The sequence below is a fragment of the Desmodus rotundus genome, chromosome 1, assembly GCF_022682495.2.
Source record: "Desmodus rotundus isolate HL8 chromosome 1, HLdesRot8A.1, whole genome shotgun sequence".
Taxonomy (NCBI): Eukaryota; Metazoa; Chordata; class Mammalia; order Chiroptera; family Phyllostomidae; genus Desmodus; species Desmodus rotundus.
Window position 1 is genome coordinate 184,498,205 of NC_071387.1, and position 27,286 is coordinate 184,525,490.

Consider the following 27,286-nt stretch of genomic DNA (forward strand, 5'->3'; position numbering starts at 1 on the left):
CCTAGATGGGTCACTTCTGGTCTACTAGAATTGTTTAATATATTGTTAAGCTGGGGTGGAGGCCATATGGTGCAGTTAAAATTTATTTATTTTTCTTATTTCCAGGTTCAAGCATCTCATTTTGAAGGCCTAATCACAACCATAGTTGGGTATATACTTTTAGCAATAACACTGATAATTTGTCATGTATCCTTTAACGAACCAACTTGGGTATTTAGTGATATTATTCGTACCAAAGAGTTATTCCTGTTACTGACAAAACTGTTTCCCCTTATCGTCTTAGTAAAAGGTATTTGTAGTGAGGTTAAGGGAAGACAAAATATGAAATAGATTCTGTCTGCTAAGTAATACTAAGCGTTACCTAAAGTATTGTGTTTTATCATACCTTGAAATGCTTAGTTTTTCCTTGACTAGATCCTGTAGGGCCTGGCAACTCTTGTTAAATTTCATAGGTCTCGTCGCTTGCTGGGAGTCTGCTATATTGTTGTTAAGGTAATTGTTGTTAAAAATTAAAACTGGAAATGATTTATCCCCATTTGGGTGATATTGATGACTTTTGTTTTTGCTTAAGGTCTCTTTGCTAGTGGTGGTAGAAATTGGAGTGTTCCCTCTCATTTGTGGCTGGTGGCTGGATATCTGTTCCCTGGTGAGTTTATTATTCATTATCATATAATTGGATAATTTAAAGGCTTCAGAAAAGACATCTTTAGAATGGATTTCTTTTAAAGGAAAGCCAGTATTTGATAATAACTTGCTTATTTTTTTTTCTGAGAATGCATCACGGTGGAGTCTTCAAGCTAATTTTTCTTTAGTACCTGATTTTTTTGAGACTTTGTGCAGATTTTTGATGTCAGCATATTTTGACTGGAACCTTTCTAATAATTGATGGAGAATTTTCTTATTTTACTCTTCTAAATGTTACAATAATGCCAAGACATTATGTACATAAAAAGAGCAATCTGATAAAAAGACAGTCTTTGTAGTAGTAAATTCAACCCTAACCATTTGTTTTAACTAAGATGCTCATTTTTTATTATAATCTTTAATGGCCATTGGTGATAATCAATTACTGACTTTTCAGAAATATTTTATATGTAGAAAAGCTACCTTTGGTTCTGAGATAACATTTTCTCCCATACTTTACTATTAAAACTTGTCATGAATGCAGACCTGTAACTAAGAAAAGAAGATACTATGTTAACCAAAAATGGTTCTTTTACAAGTAGTATTAGTAAAGATTAGTAAAGTTTTTACCTAGCAATTGGTTTTTCAGTCTTGATACTTATATTTAAAAATTTTGAAGTGTCATATACATTTTTGAAAGAGTATTTAACCTTACATCATTTATCTTTCTTTGATACCATGAAGTGGTATTAAGAGAACTGTGGTCCTAGAAGCTCAAAAACTATACGCATAGTAATTTTTATTCACTTCCTAGAAGATGTAGGTGTTAATTTGGCAAATGTAGGTGCTACAACTCTTGCTCACCTGTTCTGTTTTGATTTAGGAAATGTTTGATGCTACTCTGAAAGATCGAGAACTGAGCTTTCAGTCAGCTCCAGGTACTACCATGTTTCTGCACTGGCTGGTGGGAATGGTGTACGTGTTCTACTTTGCCTCCTTCATTCTCTTGCTGAGAGAGGTAAGTTCTACAGGGAAGTGCTGATGCTGTACATTCATGACAAGGACTTTTGTTTAATCACAAGTCGTGCCTCAGAGGTGATTTTCTAACTAAATAATTTTCTCTGTTTTATTTTCAGATGGAATAACTGATAGATGAGTTTGGCTTAATTGCTTTGAATTGTTTTCAGTCATTTGCCCGAAAAAATTGACAAGTTTTAGTATTTCTGCCTATAATTAGTTACAAATTTGACAGATGAGTAGATTGAGGAGAACAAGTTAAACAAAAATCTCTAGCACAACTTTTTGGAATTTTATAGGATCTGAGCCTGTCTTGGACTTCATCCAAGGAAATATAGTGCTAGAAATACCCAAAGGTTATGGTTTTACATAGGATCAAATATGTAAATGGTCTTGAAACAGGCACCTTAAGCGTAGAATTGGAGTTTAGGTCCTTTATGTTTCCAGTTCACTTGCCAGATGGGTACCTTACTAATCTATTTTTGGAATACAGTCTTTACTGGTTTGAAGACAGTGACAGTGAGGTCAGTATTTGATTAGTATACATCTCATACTCAGTCATTTTGGTGCAATAGGAAGTATAAAACTGGTAAGTGTACTCACCACTAGGCATTCCTTTTCTCAATATTACTGCATACTTACTCTGTGTTAGCCACTGTGCTATCTGCTAGGGTAATAGTGAAAACAAAGACAATCCCCGTTCTCCTTGATTTTATATCCTGGGGTTGAATACAACTGTTGAACCAGTCAGCTTACTCCTTTGTGAGAGCTTTGAGAGCAGCAATGGAGATGTTCAAGCAAGGGCCTGGAGGAATAGGCTGACTAATGCAGTTTAATGGAATTTAAAAGCACAGAGGCTTAAAGCTATTCTTAGTGTACTTTGCTGGTTGAAAATTTTGAGGAGTTGGGGTGGGGTCTGGGGGCCAGCATGTTCTCTTGAATTATATAGTGTAAGTTTATAAGTTTAGTAAATTCTGTTTTCAGATTAAGCTTGTATTCTTTCTTTGAAACAAATGATCGAGACTAAATTAATAATTTAAAAATATTGTAATTATATATGCCCTCTAAATTACGTTGTTAAGTGATAAAATGTGTATACTGAATTTTTTTCAATTTACCTATGTGGTTTTTTGTCGATACAGAATCCTAATATTTGGAAGTTAGATGGAACCTTAGAGGTCACATACATTATAACCCTGTTGTTTAGAAGCTGGAGAAACAGAGTTTGGGCATATGAGATGCTTTATACAGCATAACTCAGTTTCGACCGCCCAGGACTAATACCCACACTCATCCATTCATTGCCCCATTTCCCCACAGACTCTTTATTTTCTTATATTGAGAGAAGGGAAAAGATGTAGGTAGTAAAATCAAGATGTATAGTGAGAAGTGTTAGGCTTCTTAATTAAAATGACTCTTCCCAGAAAGTATAAGATCGAAGTCAAATCTATTTAGGACATTTAAAAATTGCAACCTAATGATACAATATAGTAACAATTTAAAAATATTTTTTATTTAGGAGATCTAAATTTGAAAAATTGTCCTTTAAAACATTTATTTTTCGTCAAATAATGAAAAGCATTAAAGGATTTCAAACACAAAATAATTCTCATTAAAGATTCTGATTTAGAAACTTATTTTCCCAGGAAAGCCATGTGAATTTTCTGGGTCTTATTTTTTAAGATGCCAAAATAACTTTAAGATATTATTTTTCTGTTAATATTTTAGCTCACATACAGAACCTTGAAGACATTGCTGAGTATTTATAGTGTTTAAAATATATTTGCAGGTACTTCGACCTGGTGTCTTATGGTTTCTAAGGAATTTGAATGACCCAGATTTTAATCCAGTACAAGAAATGATCCATTTGCCCATTTATAGGCATCTCCGAAGATTTATTTTGTCAGTGGTAAGCATGCCTTTTTATTGTTTTTGAAATAAAGTGTGCGACCCTTTAGATTTTTGGGGGGTGTGGGTCAGGGGTACTGGTACAGTAGATTGAATAACTTATGTTTAAGCCTGTGAAATTTTGTTGTTAAATAGCAGTTTTATTGGTTACTTTGATAAATCTAATAAAATGTTTACTAAAACAAAAAGGCTTTCTATTACTTTAGTAGTATACTTAATTACCAAATTATGAGTTTCTGAATTAAAATTAATTTGCATTAAAGCAATGGAGACTTGTTAATAGTTTCTAAATTAAATGCTTGCACTGGCCAGTGTGTGTGGCTCGGTTTGAGTGTTGTCCCGAAAGGTGGTGGTTTGACCCCTGGTTCAGGCGCATACGCAAGGCAACCATTTGATGTTTCTTTCTCACACTGATGTTTCTCTCTAAAAGCAATAAATAAATGTCCTTGGGTGAGGATTAAAAAAAAAAGAAACTCTTAACAGAAGGTCTCAGTTTCTTTCTCATGCAGAAGAAGAAATTACCTAGTTAAATCCAAATTTTTCCAAAATAAAATTTGAAGAACAGTATTGCTCTCTTGGAAACTTTTGTAGCCATTAATATGGGTCATGTCTTACAATGATTAGAGGTGATTTATTAAGTTGCAGACAATTCTGATCCTTCATTGTGAGTTTCCAGCTCTCCCCTCACATACCATGCAGTGATTAGTAGAGACAGATAGACAGAGGTGTAGCCATCTCATTCAGGAATACATTTTTTGCACAGAGTGATCCAAATATAGTGTGTTGAGTGAGAACACTCTAGGTCCTGGGTGAATATAGACTTGGATTACATATTGGTTGAGTATGTTCAGAAGTTCTCATAGAAATGATTTACAATGATGTATGCCTGTTATCTTACTGCAGATTGTCTTCGGCTCCATTGTCCTCCTGATGCTTTGGCTTCCTATACGTATAATTAAGAATCTTCTGCCTCATTTCCTACCATACAATGTCATGCTCTACAGGTAAGTTTTTGAAATTTGGAAGCTTTACTAATTTAGCTCTGTTAAGGATTTGATATTCAGAGTACATACATTTAAAATATACATTTCTTACTAATACTGAAAATTATCTGATAGTTAAATTTTGCCATGTTTGAGATCACATAAACATTAGTTTAGCAGTTACATTTTCCAAAGGAACACAGACTTTTATTTTTCTGTAAATGAAGTTTGCCTTTGTTTAGCATTGAAATGTTTGCCATATCAAATGAGAGTGTGTTAGTAACATCATCATGTTTATGTGAAAAGCATATCGTAAGGAATGTAGCCATAGCTACACATTTAATTATGGATTAAAAATAGGATGTAAGTTTATAGATGGAAACCCTTTTTTTGATTTAAAAACTTAAGTCACCTGCAAGCAAAGCTTGAGTCTGGTACCTTAGACCACTTGGCCATCCTGACACCTTTAAGTCATCTAGAAACCTAGTCTCTCATTCTTCTTACATTCCCTTTTTCAGTGATTCGCATTACCTTTTCAGTCACCTAAAGCAAAAATCTGCCAGGCAAATTGGATTTCTTCCTCAGTATTACTTCTAATTAGACTTTTAAGATCTTATCTAGTCCAACTCAGTTTATGACTTACTACCCTTAGTTTAGTCCTTCCTCTTGTTCTGTGTTAGTAATCCATCATTTACACCCTCCTCCTTCCTCTACATGATAATAATCTGGGTTGGGATGATGAAAGGGAAGAAGGTGTGTTGAATGAGGAGTGACCAATCTTGTAACATGCTACTAATACAGCAAGTGAGCTGAAGGTAAGACCTGACCATTAGATTTAACCACACGAAGGTCATTGGTAACCCTTGTAAGGAACAGTTTTGTGCAGCATGAGCGGTAAGCCTTTTTGGCCTCAAGAGAGAGTGGAGGAGAGGTGGTAAAGACAGTGGAGTGGGTTCATTCAACTCTTTAAGGAGTTCTGCTGTCACCCCTTTAAGTATTCCCATTTTACTTATACTGAAACAATGCACATTATAAATTATGGCTCTTTGTAATTGCCTTAGTGATGCTCCAGTGAGTGAACTGTCCCTTGAGCTGCTTCTGCTTCAGGTTGTCTTGCCAGCGTTACTCGAACAGGGACACACGCGGCAGTGGCTGAAGGGGCTTGTGCGAGCGTGGACTGTTACTGCTGGATACTTGCTGTAAGTGTGGTGTGGGCAGGCGACAGCGTGTGTGTCAGCGTAATCACCTTTCTGGAAAAGTATGTTCCGTGCCTCCCTTAGGAAAAATTAGTTTTAATAAGAGACAATTTAGTAATATCTGCAGGTATGTATAATACTTATTTCTAAAAATTTTTAATTAAAAAATTAAATCATTATGCATCCTTCTATGGAGAATGTATGCATTTTTTATCCCCTTATAGAGGTTTGCTGCTGGCCCAGGTTCTTCTGTTTTACTATACAGGGCAAAAAAAAATTAATTCATTAAAAACAAACCAATGTACCCTTGTTTTAAAAATCTTAAACCTGATACGAGCTCTTCTCAGATTTAGTTTCTTAGTCATTTATTTAGTCAGCATGTTGCATTGATTTTTTTCAAGGTTTATACGTTATATACTTACTTAAAAGTTGTATCTTTGTGATTTAAACTTTTTTTCAGAAAATAAGTGGCTATCTGTAGATATCTTAATGCGACATATTTATTTGGTTGTATTTGATCATTTATTCTTTTCTAATTTCCCTATGCTTTGCCCTGAGCCTCCCCCTTGCAACTCATTTTTGCCTTAAATGGTCTGTGGATTGGAGGTTTTAGTTGAGATACATGTCACAGCAGACATAGTAGCCGCCTGTAGATAGGAAAAGAAGTTATTTTTCCTTAAGATCTTCGCAAAGAATATCTTGTACGTTGTTCTTTTTTTTCCCAGTTAACTGATTTCTTCTCAGATACTGACTAAAGAAAACATTAAAAAATTGAATTTATGGGATATTCTGTATGTTACTTAACATTAAATTTGGAAAGGTTTACTTTAAAGCGAGCACCAACATTTAGACCAGCTTGAGGTAATAGTGCTATGTACAGATTCTACTTGTACATTTTCTATCCTAAGTAATAATTACTAAGAAAGTAAATGTCATGTCTGCTGTTTATGCTGATCCTGAAGTGAGAATTTTTCACTGATGTAATTTTTCCATAGGGATCTTCATTCCTATTTATTGGGAGACCAGGAAGAAAATGAGAACAGTGCAAACCAGCAAGTTAACAATAACCAGCATGCTCGAAATAACAATGCTATTCCTGTGGTGGGGGAAGGTCTGCATGCAGCCCACCAAGCTATACTCCAGCAGGGAGGGCCTGTTGGTTTTCAGCCTTATCGCCGGCCTTTAAATTTTCCACTCAGGGTAGGTACTCTACAGGCTTAACCAAAAGTCAAGGTTTTTCATATTTTTATTGAGAAATGTTTGTTGTTGTTAGCACATGGTCCTCTGTGTAAACACTTCTTATAGTCTCACGACAAGAACTCATGTTTTTAGGCCTTTCATTCTACAGCATAATATATGTCAATGTCAGATCAGTTTATCAAATTTTAGAGATGAATCATAGAGTTGGGATTCCATGTGCTTTTGTTCCATGCTGTTTGCAAGGAAGGATATAAAAGACTCCTAGAAGAAATAAGAAATTAAGATTATTGATCCATTTCAACTATGTATCAGGAACTGGAGTGGGCAGTCTAATGTTTTTCTCCCATTTAATTCTCATCCAAATACTTCAAGGCATGCATCATAATGTCATGTTTACATCTGATGAAATTGAAGACCAGATTGGTTAACAAAGAGCCTGTCCGAGTGAGACATTCCCCCAAACTCCACCAAAACTGTTCTTGACAAGCGTTACCAATGTTAAATCCTATGGTCAGGTCTTGGTCCTCATCTCACTTGCTATATTAGTATTATATTACATGGTTGGTCACCGCTTGTTCCACAAAATAATTTTTTCGAAGATGTTCAGGAATTTTCTTGGAGGTAATGCCTGAACTAAGTCTTTAAAGATAGGAGGCCAGGCTGAGAGAACCATAGAAAGGCAGGTGCTAGGACAAGAGGCAGGTAAGACTTGGTAGGTTTGAAACTAGAGGGAATTGAATATATTTATAGGGTAGGATGTATGTAGGCAGGTGGGGAGGGATTGAGGGAACTGGGAGAGATGAGGGAGAGCTAGGAGACATGAGGCTCTTGGATTGGCAAAAAGTACTTTCTGGCTTAGATCAGAGAGAGAATCATTAATGGGTTTCTCAAGCAGTGAAAGCTCACCAAACCTCACAGCCTCCTCTTGGAGTGTCCTCGCCTGTCCTTTTCAGTCTTCCCACCAGAGCTCTGCCTGCTGGGTTTAGGAAGGCTTGTACCTGCTCTGGGTCTGGTAGAAGGCAAGCAGTAGTCACTACTTTTCTGCCCAGGAAGCCGTGTGCCATTTATTACAATTTTATTGGTCAACCTTACTGCCATAAAATTGAAGAAAGGAAAACATATTTCTTGTAGATAACACACACACACACACAGTACAATTAAAATTCATTACTCGTGTATCCGCACCCCCATGTCAAGTACTCAGTACCCATGTGTGCCAGTGGCCCCTTTGTTTGGCAGTGCAGGTGGAGGCAGTTCTAATTGGACAGTACTGTTAGAAGCTTTCCCTTCATGAATAGATGTTTTTGAGAATTTAATTTTAAAAAGTGAGTATTTTTACTTTTAATTAATAGTGAGGGGCAATTTAAGCTGATTTTGTTTTATTTTTATGCTGGCTGATTAAAAAATATATTTACCTGTCACTCACTGATGTATCTGATTATGTGAAAATGGATGCTTATTTTCCTTTTGACTGATACTGTAGGTAATTTTACCTAAAATACAATGTCTTTTTAAAATATAAAATGGAAGGAAACCTAGAAATAACCAATACACACCATTTGTTTTTACTGGGAAAGTTGTGTTGATTGTTCGAGGGTGTTATAAAATGCATGGAGCTGATAGGAGCCATTTATGCACTCTCAGTGTTTTTCCCTGCAGATATTTTTGTTGATTGTCTTCATGTGCATAACTTTACTGATCGCCAGCCTCATCTGTCTCACTCTACCAGGTATGAACTTATCCTAGTTCTCCACTAATGACTTTGTGACATCATGAAAAGGTGCTGTGTTTTAAAATGGTGTATCTTAGGCCCTGATATGCCAAGGTTGCAGGTTCAGTCCTCGGTCAGGGCACATGCAAGAATCAACCAATGAGTGCATAAATAAGTGGAACAACATGTGATGTTTCTCTCTTTCTGTCCTCCCTTCTCTCTCTCCCTCCTTCCCTCCCTTCCTCCCTCTTTCTCAAATCAATAAAAACATTTTTTAAAGCATATGTCATGCTGAGGTATTGACTATTCATCAGATATGAAATTGAAATAGTTTTCCCCTCATTTCTGATTGAAGATAGGATATTGATTTACTTAAGGTTCTCCATCTCATTGGACTCCTTTGTATTGGAGCAGAAGGAGACAAAGTCAGGATATAATTTGTGATTCAAAGTACTTGTGGCCACTCAGTTTTTATGAACATTTTGACAGTCATTTTTGTGGCTTAAGTCATTTTTTCAAGCCACCCTTTTGATGTTAGTTGTGTTTGCTCTCCTCATGTAATTATTTTTCCAATTCACTGCATGATGTTGCTGGAGACCTTTATGGCGCCAGACTGCTTCCTTTTTATCATCTGATTTTCTCAAATAATCATCTTTAAATTTAAGTTAAACAACATTTCTTTATCGTATTAGAAGCTGTGGATGAATATAGTAGTTTGTCATCTTCTCCAGAGATCTGGGTAAATGGGGGTGGAGCCCAAAGCCAGTTACAATGTGGCAGGGACAGCTTGCTGTCCCCACCCTCCCCACTTACTGTTTTGAGCTCTTATAAGGCCTATAAACGTATATTAAGTTATTGTCTTGATTGATTATAACACTAAGTATAATTTTATAAGTCAAATTTGTATTAATAAGTACTTGAGTGTTCCCATGAGGGCTAAGGCCAGGAAGGAGCAAGTAGGACATTTTAATTTCAAGGGAGGCTTCTAAAATATATACATATTTTCTAATCTGTAGGAATTGAGATTTACTTTAAACTGTTTTTGCATAATAATTTTTGACCTTTAGAACTCTGCTCTTAAACTCACTACTCATCACAGCTATTAAAATGACAAAGTTTAACCATCAGGTGTAATGTAGTGAATATATTGCTGAGAAAACTTAGTTGTTGAACTTTGGACAGTTTGAAACTTCTGGTTTTTATGTTCCATTTTCATGTTTTTATCAGAAATATTAAGAAAAAGTTAAAAGAAGGAAATAGTTTTAGTGCTTAAATTTGGCAATAAAAATACTTTTAATTGCACTGAAGATTGTTAACTAAATATTTCCCTGTTAATCCAGTCCTACCATCTAGAGAGAATACAGTTATGTTTAATCATAGAAATGCTTAGTGTCATATAGTAAACATTTAAGGTGGTGAGGATGCTGTTCCCACCACCCCACCCCCCATATAGGTTACTTTTCTATAGCTACAATTTAATTGATGATAACTACAAACTAAAACCTAACCCTGTCCTCTCAAAAACTCTTTTGATTAGAAGTATATGAAGTATGGAATGGAAAATGGCCTTTAAATTTTTAAAAATGAAACACCTTGGAGTAGAAATATGTATATACATATATACACACACATATACACACAAACACTAGATATTTCTACAGAATTATCAGTGATGATTATTATAAATTTGAAGTAACGTGTATGTGTTTATGTCTTATAGCATTTATATGTACTTGTCTAAAAATGAAATTATCTTGCCCTAGCTAGTATGGCTCAGTGGAATCAGTGCCAGCCTATGAACTGAAAGGTCAACGGTTCCATTCCCAGTCAGGGCACATGCCTGGGTTGTGGACTGGTTCTCTCTTTGGGGGCGTGCAAGAGGCAACCGATGGATGTACCTGTCTCACATCGATGTTCCTCTCCCTCTAAAAATAAATAAATAAAATCTTTAAAAAAAATTAAAAAAAATGAATTATCTTCCCGTCCAAGCCATTCTGTAAGGCTACAAAGAAGTCTGCTTTCAGTATTAAGTCCTTTAAGACTTGACAGTTGCACAGGTTTAGTTTGATGGGGACAGTGTGGTTTCAGTAGTCAAGAGCATGAGCTTTTGTCATGTAGACATGAGTTCAAATTCAGCCTCTGCCCTTGTGTGACCTTAATTAGAGAAGCTTCTGTTGCTGAGCCTTGGTTTCTTACTCTTGAAAATGGAAGTAGTAGCTAAATTGCAGGGGTTGTAGGGAGGATTAATGAGATGATAGATGGAAAGTGCTTAGGATAGCTACTAGCTTCTGTCAAGTATTCAAAAGTAACAGATAAGCTCTATATTAAGTAGAAATTGGTTCATAGACACATGTACTTGTAAATTTGTGCCTTGCTATTCTCTCTAGCCTTATTAAGAAGTAACCATGTCAAGAATGTTACTAAATAAATGATCTTACCTAAGAGTTAGATTTTTTTTTGTGAGTACAGTGTACTCACAAAAAAAGTTATTTGTAATAACTCTGTATGTGAGAATGTTCCTGAGACAACTTTTAAATCTGTTTCCTAAGTGTCAGTATATTTAGACCTTAATTTTTCCACGAAAATTAATATGCTATTCTTTGGTAATTGTGTCCACTTCTTATTAAAATGAGCTTAGTTTTCTGTCTAGACAAAAAAGTCATTTGAAAGAAAATTATTTGTAATTCTTCTAAATATTAAAAGTATTTATACAAATAATAGAAAATCTCTAACTTTTGTCTTATAATGTGCTTAATGATTTCATTTGGTGATAAAAAACTGAAAACAACCACCCTCTCAAGTTTTTTCAGACCCCCCAAAACAAGTAATTGGCATGGCAAGTTAGGAGGGCTAGTCCCCAGTGATTAACTGTGTTTTGGTTGTGTTTTAATCAAATAAATTATGTTCTTTAGAGTTTGTGAGGTTTTGGGAGGGTTGTTTTTTGTTATTTTGTTTTTGGTTCATTTGCTTTTAATAAAAATATTGATATATCAAAATGTGCTATTTTTTGACTAATCACTAAAATGGTTGAAAATACCAATAGAACAACATTAACATCAAGATTATAGTTCTCTTTTTGTAGCCAAGTGTCTTATTTATCAGCCTTTCTATTTTCAGTATTTGCTGGCCGCTGGTTAATGTCATTTTGGACGGGGACTGCCAAAATTCATGAGCTCTACACAGCTGCTTGTGGTCTCTATGTCTGCTGGCTGACTATCAGGGCAGTGACAGTGCTGGTGGCATGGATGCCCCAGGGACGCAGAGTGATCTTTCAGAAGGTTAAAGAGTGGTCCCTCATGGTAGGTTTTTCTAATGAAGACTGATCTTGTCTAATAGGAGCAGTGGATATTTTTTCAATCATTTCTTTAAATCTTCAGTTTTCTTCATTATCTTGATAGTGTCAAGAGTTGATTTTTTTTAATCAGAAGGGATACAAGACCATAGCTTTCTGGTTCATTCTAAAAATCACAGTTAAATGTATGTAAGAGGTAAGAGAAACTTGTTATTAAGTGAGCCAGTAATGGCTTGAGTAAATAATACAATAGAAAACTTATTTTGGAGACTGATTACATTTTGAAGGAATAAGATATTCTGTAGAATTTAAAATTGGCTTTGTTTAATAGAAATTTTCTTTAATGATTTTTTAAAATTCATTTATTTATTTTTATTTAGTTACAATTATCTGCATTTTCTCCCCTTCCCTCCACCCCACCCCAGCCAGTTTTAATGATTTTTTTAAATCTATTTTTTTTATCTATTTGAATATGTAAAATCTTGACTTCAGGATTGAATCAGTGTTTTTCATATAATTGGAAGTCCTTTAATCACACAGTATATTGCTTATTCAGGAATGTCTTGGCTAATATGAAAATGTAGTAAATAATGGAAATTTTTACTTTCAATAAAGAACTTAACTGCCACAAAGGCGGAGGGGAAATGTCACTATAAGATGGTCCAAGTGTGACAATTTATTGATTGATTGTAATGTTAGCTATGACTTGTAAAATATAGTTAGGTAACTACTTATGTCTTTTCGCTTGTATAACCAACTCTTGTTTTGTATCTAAATTTATATTTTGGTTTCACTGAAAGTTTTATATTGATTTAATATTAATGTTGAAAGAAAACCATAAGAGATTCATTGTATATTATGAGTAGAGGGATAAATCTAATCCATAAGATAATGAAACATCTAACGATATTTAAAAATAAAGAAAGAAATCAGCTGATTCTAGTTTTCATTTGATGTTCTTCCATGTCATCAACTTGCCATTTAAAGTAACAGTGCACTGTGTCTTCATGCATACCATATTAGTCTCTTATTGAAACAAATGTACTCACTGAGGCTATCTTAAGAATAGTGAGATCATCAGACATTACGGCTGCTATAAAGACTTATTTCTTTGTCAGGATTTCGTAGTGGCCAGTATGTCTAAATTCTAGAGCTGCACTGTCTTCTACACAGTAGCCATGTGGCTAATGACTACCATATTGGACAATACAGATACAGACATTTCTATTAGCATAGTAAGTTCTGTTGGACCACACTGCTTTAGAGGGAGCCACTTTGATCAGCTTGATTAATTACCTTAATTAGGGCTATGCAGAGCCCTTCTGCAATACCAGTTCATCTCAGGGGTCACAGGTCAGCTTGTGGGTGGGTCACCATTGGATCAGTAGCTTTGCTTGGACAAATAAAAGCCTACTACTGAGAATGAGATTGAGAAAAGCAGCACAGCCGCCTGGTTAATACATGTAATAAAATGAAATTCTTATAACTTTATAGCAGCAAAGCATAGTAATATCATGTTTTCATTATAATTTGAGCTGTTACAGTTATGTATTCAAAGCTCATTTAAACATGTAGTATAAAGTATGTTTAAGTTGTTTACGGTAATATATTCATTCTTTTAGATATAAGGTCAAAGAAGAAAAATAAACTTCCCAATGGAATGAAGAGCTTGGCTAAAAGTCAGAAAGTCTTTTCATTAGTGACATGGCCTCTCATTTCTTAATAGATAATGAAGACTTTGATAGTTGCGGTGCTACTGGCTGGAGTTGTCCCGCTCCTTCTGGGGCTCCTGTTTGAGCTGGTTATTGTTGCTCCTCTGAGGGTTCCCTTGGATCAGACTCCTCTTTTTTACCCATGGCAGGTAAGTGTGTATCTTTTGCACTTGATACTACTTTATAGTTTTAGCATCAGAAAAATCCTTTATTTTTTAAAGTGATTTTAAGCAGTTTGTTTTGAAAGACTCCTTAATTCTACTTCAGGGAAGACCTTTGTAACATTTATTAAATAATGTATTTCAATCTATGACTTTCAAAGTATGTAGGTTATATAAGTCCTTTAGACCTTATTTTATAGGTTAAAATGTCACTATTCATGTAGGCTTCACCAGTGTTTAGTGATGCAAACTATCATGTGTTGACCTTTTTACCTTTTAGTTAGGGCAGGATATCTAGCTCCTTTGGCTTTAAGCAATTACTTACACTTTTGAATAATTATAGCATTTATCTCACAGAGTCATAGAGCTTATTAATAAGAGCATTTTGGAGAAACCTATATAGGTCACAGCAAAGATCTTAAAGCCTATGGGAAAAAATTTAATCTCACTGTAGTACTTAGAGCCTGAAGTTAATGTCATGGACGTTAAGTTTTTAAGAGATACTAGAGGAAAGAGCTAGGCATTGACTATAGTCATTCAAAGGCTATTTCAGCCTTGTTTTTACCTCCTCTTTGTATATTACAATGGATATTCTGGAAATGAAAATTATTTGGTATGTATTTCCCTTCTTTTGTACTTTCCAGACTACAAACTTCACCTAACAGCAAATATATACTTGAGTGCTTTTAATGTGTGCCAAAACCCTGTACTGCATAACTCAGGTGGAAATGAGGCTAATGCAGGAGTTTCTTGAGGACCTCAGGCTGGTGGGAATGATAGACAGTTACCCATGTAAACTGTGCTGTGATTGATATAAGCACGAGGAGCTATGGCATCATGTAGGAGAAGTATGGAACCAGCTTTGGGAGTTTCCAATAATGATTTTCTCTAGGAGATAATGTCAAAGCCATTCTACTAGAGTAGAGAGGAGTAGGTAAAAAATGAAGAAGTGTGTTCTAGGAAGGAGCGAGTGGGCAGACCCCAGAGTGAGCCAGAGGATGCATATATATTAACTGCCTCTAACCCAGTATGCTCATAAGTTTGAATGGGAGAGAAAAGTGAGAGTAAAGTAATAAGGCATATGTGATGCCTGTCTGTGAGAGCTGTGTTGCAGTGTAGTCAAAATGCATTAGTGATCAAAGGAAAGCATTTTTTGCAGAATGACATAGCTAATAAAGATAGAGGGATTCACAGATTAGAAAATCACTGTTTTGTGATAGTTAACAAAATAATTGATTCTAGCAAGAATTGTTAGTGAAATGAACCCTTCTGGAGGAGGTTGATGGGTCTTTAGTTACTATTTCTGCATAACAAGTTACCTCACACTTAGTGGCTTAAAACAAGTATTTGTATTGTCCAAAGACTTGGTGGGTAAGAAATTAAGAGGAGCTGAGGCATATTAGCTGGTCTCTGCTCCATGTTGTCTTAGGCCTGAACTAGAAACACTCAGTGACTGAGTGTGATATGACAGCTGTGGCTAGAATCACATGGAGGGATCATCACTGAGGGTCCATGCTGGTTGTTGGTTACACCCAATCTGGGCTGTTGGCTGGAGCCACTGGATGTACTTGGGCTTCCTCATGTACTTGGTAGCCTCAAGAAAGTTGGACTTCTTACATTTCACTTCAGGGAAATGAGTGTCCCAGCAAGTAAGGCAGAAGCTGCATCTTCCTTTAGGACCATATCTCAGAAGTCCAGCTTCATTTTTCACTATATTCTACTGGGAACAAGTCACAGAGGTTGGTCCAGATTCAAGGGAAGGGGAAGTAGACCCCTGCCCCTCAATGGGAAAAGAATTTGCTAGCATGCTTTGATACCACAATGCATGGTGGCAAAGTGATACCTTAGAAATTACTTGATAGTCTCAAAGAGAAACAAATCTTTACAGTGGAGGGGTTAGGTGAATGTTGCCTTAACCCAGTGATCACTGCAAATGCATTAAACAGAGATGGTCTGTGCCTCCAGATACTATGCAGGATGCAGCACTGAAAAAGCAAGGTAGCCCTGGCATCCAGGAGCTACCCTGGCACTATCAGCTAGGCCTTGGTGTTTTGTTGGGCATAAACAATTTCACAGAACATCAGCATTACATAAGGTCACTTTGACCATGATGGATCAAGACAAAAATAAGATCCTTGCCATAATCATGTCTGAACACAGGTAAAACGTGAGTATTGTCCAAACCACAATAATGACCAAATATCCCCTGTCCCGGCAAATATGATTGGCTGCTGCTTCATTACCAATATATAGTTTTGGCTTCATTCTGTCCCTCAATCTGATTTATTAATATACTCAATTATAGATTTTCTGCTTTCTAGTAACATCTGACACAGAGCAAAGCCCTGCTTCCTTAAGTCCCCTCCCGTAAGCTGAAATCCTGTACCTACCCCTTTCTAACATGCTGTTACTAAGTACTTCCAGTTCCCCATGCTGCGTTCTCCCTAAATGCAGCTTACTCAGTTACATGTGTTTTATTGGTGGTCTTGACAATACCCACCATTGTCATTTTGGAGAATTATCTGAAACTATTCAATTTTAAGAATGATTATTTATTGTGACCTAGCAGTTTTATTCTTCAGAATCTGCTGCAGATACATTTACACATGTGAGTGTAGAAGGAGGCAAGAACAAGGCTGTTTCTGCTATTATATCGTTTTTTTATAATGTCAAAAAAAAATCAGAAGCAACCTAGGTGTCCATCAATAGAGTGACTAAATAAAATGTGGTAGATCTTTGATTTGGAATTCAGTGCAGCAGTCAAGAGAATAAAGTAGAGCTGTATGTTTTGTTATTGGTATCTCTCAGGTATGTTTTTGAGTAGGGGAAAAACACAAATGGTAGACAGATATGTGCAGCATGATGTCCTTAATTGTAAAACCCCAAACTTTGAAAATGGAACTTGTTTTTTCTTGATTTCTGACTTTATGCTACTTGCCATTCCTGCCTCGTCCGGCTGCAGATCTGTGGGAATCTGAGGGATTTCAGCAGAGGAACTAGTGGGGTGTGTCCTCGCTATGGGAAAAGACTGGAAAGCAATGGATCTTGAAAGAGCTTTAACCTCACTCATCCCCTCAATGATCTCCTCAGGCATCTCCGGCAGTGAGGAGCCTGGTGTAGCAGGGGAGGTTCTAGTAACAGATTAGCAGAACTGTGAATGCACCAAGCTAGAAGCACTCTGTGAGCATTTGGGGTGGTTTCTTTAGGCCAAACATGGCTCCACAATCTTATTTTGATATGATCGACTGAGCTACATCCTAAGAATGGTTTGATGAAATAAAATCATGGCACTATTTTGTATTTATTTCATGAGATCTCCATTAATGTTCCTACTTTTCCTTATTCTCCATTAATGTTCCCACTTTTACTAAAATCATGGTACAATTTTATATATTTGCTCTTTGAGTTCTCCATTAATGTTCCTAGTTTTCCTAGTTCTCTTTTCCCAAAATGATACAGATTTCTGAAAGATGCAAGAATGACTTTTGATAGAAATGTTGAACTTGAGCCATTGAGGAAAAAAAAATTCCTGTATTTTCCAGCATATGTCAGTCTTCTGTAAAACTCTTAGTCATCCTGCAGGGCTTCAGTTTTGAAATGAAATAATTAAGAAAACTATATAGTGTCTATGTTAGGTTTAGTGCTAAAAAGAATGATACAAATCTGTTAAATGTTTTTTATTAACCTAGGACTGGGCACTTGGAGTCCTGCATGCCAAAATCATTGCAGCTATAACATTGATGGGTCCTCAGTGGTGGTTGAAAACTGTAATTGAGCAGGTAAGCAAAATCATTTTCAGCAAAAGACTGGGAATAATACTGATTACATTTAGTTGATGGGACCCATTTTTCATTTTTCAACTTTTCTATATCTTCTTTTATGAGCATATATAACTCTCTTTAAAAAAAAAGTTAATTTGCTCTTTTATCACCATGAATTTGTATCAACCACTCTCAAGAGTTACCTTATCTGAAGGTTAACCAGTAGTTTACAGTACCTAGAACCTTATTCAAAGTAAAGGCAAAGATGAGCATATGTGCTTTTTTTCAGGGCAGGAGTTCTGATGGAAGCTTGTTGTTTAGGTTTCTTAAACTTGTTTTAGGGAAAAAAAAAACAAAACTAGGCAGTGAATAAAAGGCAGAAAAAATGATAGATTAAAAAGGCAGAGTTGTTTGGCAGTATTTTAGCTTTGTAGCACCTAAGAGTATTTTTGTATTATGGAACCATCAGAGAATTTGGTCATTGTGGTCATAACCTTAAAAAAGATAGATGTGCTTCTGTATTCTGATAGTAAGGCTAAGAAGTATACAGTTCATTTTAGGAAGATTTCTGTCCAAAATAGCCAACATAACAGATTTTGGAATTTACTTAAGTTTTACTTATATCTAGAAAATGTTCTTGTGGGCAATCCTCTTACCCTTACCCAGTGCCAAATAAATAAGGTGTTACAGTTCTGTAGCAGTAAAGGAACATCTCCTTTTGATGTATAGGAAATAAAGGCAGTAGTTTTCAGCCCAGTCTACACAAGAAAAATTGTCAAAAAAAATTCCTGTACCTGGAGATTTGTGAGGGTGGGGAGAGCCAGGGAATCGCTGTGCTTTTGCATGCATCTCTGAAGTGCCGACTTTTTCTGTGAGTGCCCTGAAGTGAGGTGGGTGGATTGTGGGGTGCATGGCAGCATATACACTCGTGGTAGGAGTATGGGCCACTTCACTCTAGAGTCTCCAGGTAAGACTCCTTTGCCTTTGCCAAGGGGTATGGAGAATAAGCGTTTAATCACAGCTAGCAGCTGTGAAACATTGTTGATCTTTGTCATATGGAATATTTTGCTCTCTGATGCATTCTTTTCTCATACATATGTGTAAGTTTGAAGTGGTTGAGAAACACTGGGATGCCTTGCTACATGAGTGTAAATGCATCTGGGTTAAATAGCTTTCTTTGGGATCAGAAGCTGCCTTTAGGGGGCTAAGCCAGTTTGTCATTCTCTTTGGCCCTCACCTCAGGGATAGGGTGAGTTGTACTGTGAGGTGTGACTGTGGGCAAGCAAGGTTGAAGTGCTGGAGAAAAACAAGAATAACGCTAGCCAGTTTGCCCCTCTGCATGCCATCTTTATTTTCCATTATTCCCAAGGTTTTCCCACTTTCATCCATTCTTACCTCTGCAGTGCTATCCAGTAGAACTTTCTGGGTAAGATTATGGAAATGCTCTAGAAATGTTTGAGTTAAAAATTTATTCACTGTAGAATTCATTTGTACTAAATTTTTCCATAAAATACCTCTTGTTTGTTAAAATTTGATTATACAAGTTTTTCAGAAATATGTTCTTTGTTTATAATGTATTTTTAAAACTTTTTAAAAGATTTTATTTATTTGTTTTTAGAGAGGGGGAAGGGAGGGAGAAAGAGTTAGAGAAACATTGATGTGTGAGAGATACATCTATTGGTCGCCTCTCACAAGACCCCAACCGCAACCCAGGCATGTGCCCTCACTGGGAATTGAACCAGCGACCTTTCGATTCACAGGCCGGCACTCAGTTGAGTGAGCCACTTCAAGCCAGGGTTAATGTTTTTAATATTCAGATAAAATGAATGCAGTATTGAGTAGTAATAGATGACTTATGAAGTTACCTCAAGTTAATGTGGTCTTAAACTAATATTATTAGATGACATCTGGTATTACATAGTTCAAGGTTAGTATAGTTATGATTCTAGATTAGTGTTTTACTATTTCATTTCTTGGCAGAGTTAACTACAAAGTGTAAGGAGTTAAAAACTTGTGGGCCCCACGCTTATGTTTGTGTTTCAGAATTTGTCTTGACTTTGTATGGAAAAAATAATCAGTTTGAATCCTTTGGGCCTGGGAGACTCAACTCCCTGCAGCATGGATTCAGCAGAGACTGTTCAGTTAACTTGGAAGAATTGTTTTATATCCTTGTTCTGATATGTTTCCCCATTTTTCAGGTTTACGCAAATGGTATCCGAAACATTGATCTTCACTATATCATTCGTAAACTGGCAGCACCTGTGATTTCTGTGCTCTTGCTTTCCCTATGTGTACCTTACGTCATTGCGGCTGGCATCGTTCCTTTACTAGGTGAGTAATGCTGGCTGGGGATCTTGAGAGAGCACCTTTTTTGACATTGTTACAATGTTGTCACTTCTGGTATAGGCTGGTTGGCCCCAAATGCTTTATTTATAAAAACAAATTCAGCTAAAACAATTATTTCAAAAAGTCATTTATCTTAGATTTGATTATTCATGACATGATTAAAATGATCATGAAACCTTTTGGTACAGCTTTTTTTCTCTAGGCAGGTGAGAATGTATTGACATTTACTCTGTCCCCAAAATAGGCAGGATTTCCTTCATGTTGTCTTCTCTTGACTAGAAGTGCTGTGATCACATATTTATAAAATTACGGACATGTTATAATTAATTCTAAGCATGTTCTTTAGCATAAAAGGAAAACCCAAGAGGAGATGCTAATTTGTGATGCTGCGTCAACCAGAAATGATCAATTTTGTACTGAAGAACCTTCACAGGACCTTAAACCCCACATATATTTAGTTATAAGCACAAAGTTTTCCCCTCCAAATATTTTTCTTCTCCTGAAATTCCCTCTCAGTGATTAGGGTTACCATCCAACAAGTTGCATGAGTACGAAACCATGAAAGTCATTCATATCACTTGAGGCTGTCTGCTCTCCCTACTTAAACGGTCTTCAAGTCTCACTGATCTGCCTGCTGGAACCCGTTCTCTCATTTCTGGTGCCCTCACCCGTGATTCATTGAGGTGTGCATTATCTCTCACTTTAATGCCAATAGCCTCCTGTGTGGTTTCCCTGCTTCGACAGCTAACTCATTTTTTACACTGCGGCATCAGTGACCTTTCAGAAGACCGAATCTCATTGTTTCTCTTTAGTAAACATTCTTCTCTGGTTCCTCTGTGGCCTTCAGAATATAAGTCAGCTCCTACACTTAGTTCAAAGGCTCCCCTTCGTGCTGTGACCAGCTCCAGTTTGACCTCACTTGTTGGTTGCTTCACTTCATTTCATATGCAACAAGTTTTAGTTAAGCACCACCAACCAGTCCCCTCTTCTTGGTAAAAGGACAGGTTTTCATTTCACTGTCATTCCATATACACTTAATAGTTTTCCTTTTTTTTTTTTGGTTTTACAGGTGTTACTGAGGAAATGCAAAACTTGGTCCATCGGCGGATTTACCCATTCTTATTGATGGTTGTAGTATTGATGGGGATCTTGTCCTTCCAGGTCCGCCAGTTTAAGCGCCTTTATGAACATATTAAAAATGACAAGTAAGTCTAGACTTCCATTCATCCGCCACTCTTGATACGATTTCTCATCCCTTAATTTTTGTGTCTAATGTGATAAATCACAGGAGGAAAAATTGCTTAGATTCTGTATGTACATTGAGGTAGAATAGGGTTTGGTAACAGGTTGAGTGAGGGTGTGAAAGAGAGTGTTGTCAGAAACTCTGCTAGGCTGAGCTACTGGCAGTATGGGGTTGTCATTTATGTAGATCAGAGAATTTCAGCTTGTTCTGCAGGAATTTTTAAAACATGCAGTACCTGACTGTTTAGTCAGGGGCACTGACCCCTTTTCCTGTAGATTATCAAATGAAAAAAATGAAAACAGCCAACCAAACAATAGTCATCTGGTATGAATAAATCAAAATTATACCTATTTTCTCTGTCAGATTGTAAAAACCTGTATATTTTTGGTGTGCTGCAGAATTTTAGTAATTAGTTTATGTGTGCCATGAGATGAAATAGGTTGAAAATTGCTGATGTAGATGAAAAGACTGGGAGAAACTGGTTTGGGGAGGAACATTTTTTTTTAATGCCCATTTCACATAGTTTTCAGTCAAATGCTTTGATCTGACAATATATTAAGTAGTTTGAGATAAAAAGAAGCCTGTGTTAGGAATTAGCAGTACCTGCCTAAGCCATTCTTATAATCAAGAGACATTAGGTTACCCTGACAACTGCTGAGAGAGGCAGCAAAGTTACTACAAAAGCGTCGAGCCTTCTGTTTTGAGGATATGGTGACCTGACCTCAGTGAGAGATTGAGGACAGCCAAGGATAGATAATAGCTTTCGGGGATAACACCCATTTGACCTTCCATGTCCTTATGGAAGGCTGAGTTCTGCTCTGTTTCATTGATGTCTGGCAAAGAAGGTGAGTTTGTAACCATCCTTCCTTGCTTTCCTGGGAGAGTCCCAGTTTACACATGGTGCCTTCATGTCATCATTCACAGCACCCTCTTGACTCAGGAGTACCCCAGTTTAGACAGCACGTTATGTGCTCACTTTATGTCCTCTGAGGACTTGTAAGAGTAGTATTTTTAGGAATGAAATTTAAGAGTGTTCAAGGCTTCTCCAAAGCATTTACTGACAGTTGAAAACACAAGTACACTTTTAGGTGGTGGTCAGAGTACAGAGTCCCATCAAACGTGAAAGAAGGGGGAGGGGGACTTGAATAATGGAAGTTCATTTTCTCACTTCTCTGGTTTTGGTGAGGTCTTACTGGGCACTCCTTGATCTGCATTAATGCTCCCAAATGGGCACATGCACACTTGTACTCTAGGCCCCTCCAGCTCATTGCCATAGTTTTGTCACCCACTGGCTTCCAGGGCTCAAGCTCCAGGCCATTCAACAGTAAGGCATATGGCTTTTTGGCAGTGCCTGCCATTGTCATGGGAATGCAGTGTCCTGGTGGAGGGCCTCTAGTCTTGCCGTTTCAGGCAGTTACTTCTGTCGTTTTTTCTGCCTTCCTGCACTCTTGACCATAATCTCCCTGTCATCATGTCACATGAGTTAGGAACAAGTCATGGTCTGCTCTTGCACCATAACCTCCTACCTTCAGTCACTCACATACACTCACTTTTCTATTATCTCCCCTTCGCTGAAATCTTTGTCCTTTAATTTATCCTTTTCTCTAGAACTAGAGCTGTTCAGGTCTACTGAAAAGGGGTCTGGCTGGTGTGGCTCAGTGAATTGAGCCAAAGGGTCGCTAGTTTGATCCCCAGTTTAGGGCACATGCCTGGGTTATGGGCCAGGTCCCCAGCAGGGGGTTCGAGAGAGGCAACTATACATTGATATTTTCCTCTCTCCTTCCCCTCTATAAAAGGAAATAAATAAAATCTTTAAGAAAAAAAAAGGGTAGGGTAAGTCCTTCCTACCCAGCTTTCTGATTATTCTATTTCCAGTACATTTGTTCAGATCAGTCCACTAAGGTGTTTCGTAAAATACTATCCATACAGATAAATCCCCCGCGTAAGTTTACTCTGTCTTATTTACTCCTGGCCTCTTGAGTGTTTGAGTTCGCGAGAAGCCCCAACCTGTGGACTGGGGCATGTGCTCCATCGCACATATCTGAGGCCTTCTGACCTTTGCTGTTCAGGCCTTCCCACATATCTGCCCCTTGCTAAAGGTGCTTGCTTTTGTGCTTTTGGCAGGTGTTTATCTAGATTCTCTTTCTACCTACCTAGTCATGGAAGTAGGTGTGAAATGATTTGATTTGCATTTTTAAAAAGTATCACTGACTGCTTTTTGGAAGGATGTTTTAATATGTAAGATCATAGAGTAACCACCCTGATTTTACATCCTAGGTACCTTGTGGGCCAACGCCTTGTGAACTATGAACGGAAATCTGGCAAACAAGGCACGTCTTCGCCACCTCCACAGTCATCCCAAGAATAAAGTGATTGTCTCAACTACCTTGACCTTCCCCTTGCCTTTACGTGTCCTTTTCTGTGGACTTCTCTCTTTGGAGATTTTTCCCAGTGATCTCTCAGCATTGTTTTTAAGTTAAATGTATTTGACTTGTGTTCTCAGCATTTGGAGAGAGCCGTAGGTGAAGGCTCTGCTGCCTTTCTGCGTCTTCTGACATCACTGCTGTTTGAGATCTGTACATGTGTAAATAGAAGTTCCTGGATACCCTAAAACCTTGGATTAAACAGAATGTGCATTGTACATCTTTAAACAAATGTATATTAATTTATTAAATCTAGTTGTCACTTTATTTTGGACCTGCTGTGATCTTGACAGGAAACGTGCCACAGAGCCACAGAGCAGAGGCAAGACTTACTAATGACATCTCTTGGAGCACAATGTCATGGTGTTCCTATCAGTTCTTATTAAGTAAACTGTACATTCATTCTGTCTTGGCTATTGAGACCTTACCAAGAACATAAAAGGAAACATGGAAATCAGCAGTGGAGTGTCTGTGGTAAGAAAACATGAACTTTGTGCTTCACTGTCAATCGTTTTTGGAAGTTATTTTGTATAACACCAAAGCTGTTGTACATTTTCTACTGCCTGATTTTTTTTTTCATGTGTCTGTGTTTGTAATATTGTATAGTATCTTGTGCTAGGTGGGGAAATGGTTTTTAATTTTGATAATTTAATATTCCTAGTGATTAGCATTGGGAGTTGGGTTTTTGTGCTTATTAGGGGCATGACTATACTTAGAGGGAAAAAAAAGTCCAAAAGAAGATTTTCATTAGTCCCTTTACCCCCACTTTTCCCCATACACAGCTACCTTTTTTTGTTTGTTTTTGGCAGCCGTGGCTATATGTCATGCAAGTTCATAAGTCTTATAGAATTAACATCACCTAGGACCCTGCATCTTACTGGAATCACGACAACTCAGATGTCCCTTAAATGTAGATGTAGTTTGTGGGCCGAGATCAACAGCATTAGCAAAGACTGGTTAGAACACTTAGTCCTGCGGGTTAGTACGTTGTTGGGTGGGGATTAGGGAGTACATTTCTAGTTTTCCGTGAGTAAATCCCAAGGTTTCCAGAGCTTTTTGTTTACAGAGTAAAACCACAAACAAAACCAAGTTGATTTTATTTGTCCAGAAGGAACATGGCTGAGCTGGCTGTTTAATAGAGGAGTGCAGAATGTATTTTATTGGAAACATGCTGTAAAATCTGAGAACTGAACACATAAACTTGGTTTTCTCTTATAACCAAAGCTTCAAGTAGAACTTTAGAGAAATAGAACAGTTGGGCACATGATCCAAATATTTAATGATCATGGTTTATTGTATGGATAGTGCCTGTTTTTTAATGATAACCAAAAGTTCTCAGAGAAAATGAAAAGCGTAGTTCTTCAGAAACCATACAAGAATTTCCATATAGTATTAAAACCCATAGACTCAAATCTGAGGATTTTTAAAATTTGAAATTCAGCCAAACATAAGCTACCGAAATCAAAAGCAATGTATTCTGATGGTTTTATAGTTCAACAAATTTTCCCAAAGTGGTAAGCAATTACTTTAAAATATATTTTAAAATATCAGTATCAAAAAAAAAAAAAGCTTGACGTAGGATTCAGTGTTACACGTTTTGGCAGTCTGCAGTAGGCCTTTTCTCTTGTGTTTAAAGTAAGGTCTTTGCAAACCCTGCTTTCACTTAGAAATTTAGTCCAACTATGAAAAATAAGGAGCATTTTAAAATGTCACCTGCCATGATTTACGTCTGTACAGTAGAGAAACATGCTACAAAATTTGGTATATAATTTGATTATATTAACTTAGGTTTCTTTTTTAGTTTTTCAGAGACTTTGTAGATCTTGATATAAAGTCATTGAAACATATTTATCTGTTTTACCAGAAAGATATAGGCAGATACCACAAAAGATTAAAAGTTGTTATTCTACAAAATTTTAAATGAATCTTATCAGATATTTTGTAAAATATATATATGAATGGCCAAAAGGTTGCCCTGCATTTCACTTTCAGATAACTATCTTGTCTTATTTAATGATTTTCCTCTAGTTTTTCAGTTGTGCTTTGTCCTGTTTTCAAAAAGACAAATACTTTCATAGAAAAGCATCTCCTGGCTTACTGTTTACATGGGTAGCACCAAGATTTTACTAACCAGTCTTATAAATATTTAAAATCTTTAGTTTAGAAACTGTTAGTATTGCTGCCCTTCTTCATGTAGAATTTATTTTTAATAATAGTGTAGTTTTGCTTCATTTTACATTGGGCTAAAATAGTCTCCAAGGAAGTTAATTAGGAAAGAAGACCTTTTTGCTTTACTTTTATAAATTGAAGACAAGTCAACATTTAGGGTTACTTTTTCATGACCAGTTACCGAATGGTCATAGTATGAGGTGTACTACTGTTCATTATTAGCAAATTATGTTTGATTTTTAAACTATTAAGTACCGATAGTTGAGATGAAAACTGAAGAAAAATGCCAATGTGAAGTTTGTGTTAGCTAGCTTTAAAGAGCTCCATGTTTTTAGGTGATCTTTTCCTGTTCTTTAGAGAAACAGTGGGTATTGGACATCTCAATTCCAAATGTAAACAAAAGTAATTTTTATTTCAACATTTAATATAGCTGTTATTACTGTGGATTTTTGTCTTGTGTTTTTTTCTTGCCCTTATTTAAGAAATAGAGAATAACTTTTTGTCAGATGATTTGATCTCACATATGTAATTTCTTTATTGGCAAAATGTTATTACTAAAGTGTAATTCTTGAATTTAGGTTGAACTGATGACTTTTAAAAACAATACAAAGAAGCAGTGGACATTTCTACATTGTATTGCATTTACACGGCCATGAAACTGTAGCACCAGTATATGGACACTGGCACTTTTTAAAACTTTGCAAGTTAGCTACTTATTTTCGGGATTGAGTATTTTAGGTCCTCTACTTAACTGTAACTTTTTTTTTACATTGTAAAATTAAATAATTATGTTTAAAATTCTCCTGTAGAATGCTACCTAATGAATCACGATCAAGAAAAGACAAAAGTAAAATGCCTTACTACTAAAGTATTACCGGAAGCCTCATTTGTGGAGATTTCTCTGATTTACTTGCTGGCGCTGTCTTCTATCCTTTTACCTAATTTGCTCTCTCAATCAGATGTTTTCTCTTCAGCCCACTTACTACCCTATGTTTTAAAAAAAATTTTTTTTGTAATCCTCACCTGAGGACATGCTTACTGATTTTAGAGAGAGAGGGGAGGGGAGGAGGAGAGAGAGGGAGAGAAACATCGATGTGAGAGACAAACATCCCATCAGTTGCCTCATATGCACCCCAGCTGGGGACCGAATCTGTAGCTTAGGTATGAGCCTGACTGGAAATTGACCCTGTGACCTTTTGGTTTATGGGATGATGCTCCAACCAACTGAGCCACATTGGCCAGGGGTTTTGTTTTTGTTTTTGTTTTTTGTTTTGGTTTGTATTTTAACAGCCAGCATGAGCAAGGGCTACTTTCAAATAGTCCCTGACTATATCTCAGCATTAGTACAGGATAAAGATAAGACAGTATATCTTTGTTTTTATCCCCATCTGTTTCTTACGAGTGCCTCAATTTTTAGTCATGACAGTGTACAGTACCTTAAGTGAATATACGATGACTGTAAGGCCTAGACATGGACTACTGTAGAAGCTAAATAGAACACTTAGTTATTTGGGATGCCAATTTTCTATTAAAGCAAACA

General features: G+C 36.6%; 1 protein-coding gene across 1 annotated transcript in view; it reads left to right on the forward strand.

The window, feature by feature from the left end:
* Positions 1-26,617, forward strand: part of MARCHF6 (membrane associated ring-CH-type finger 6) — a 66,942-nt gene extending 40,325 nt beyond the window's left edge. Inside the window, exons 12-26 of the mRNA XM_024578640.3 lie at positions 106-186; positions 424-492; positions 572-646; positions 1,508-1,642; positions 3,431-3,550; positions 4,453-4,553; positions 5,594-5,731; positions 6,724-6,928; positions 8,588-8,657; positions 11,757-11,938; positions 13,658-13,792; positions 17,494-17,583; positions 19,764-19,896; positions 20,981-21,116; positions 23,432-26,617. Coding sequence (XP_024434408.1) covers positions 106-186; positions 424-492; positions 572-646; positions 1,508-1,642; positions 3,431-3,550; positions 4,453-4,553; positions 5,594-5,731; positions 6,724-6,928; positions 8,588-8,657; positions 11,757-11,938; positions 13,658-13,792; positions 17,494-17,583; positions 19,764-19,896; positions 20,981-21,116; positions 23,432-23,522 — 1,761 coding nt within the window. The 3' untranslated portion in view covers positions 23,523-26,617. The remainder of the gene's footprint in view (positions 1-105; positions 187-423; positions 493-571; positions 647-1,507; positions 1,643-3,430; positions 3,551-4,452; positions 4,554-5,593; positions 5,732-6,723; positions 6,929-8,587; positions 8,658-11,756; positions 11,939-13,657; positions 13,793-17,493; positions 17,584-19,763; positions 19,897-20,980; positions 21,117-23,431) is intronic.
* Positions 26,618-27,286: the final 669 nt, after the last annotated feature.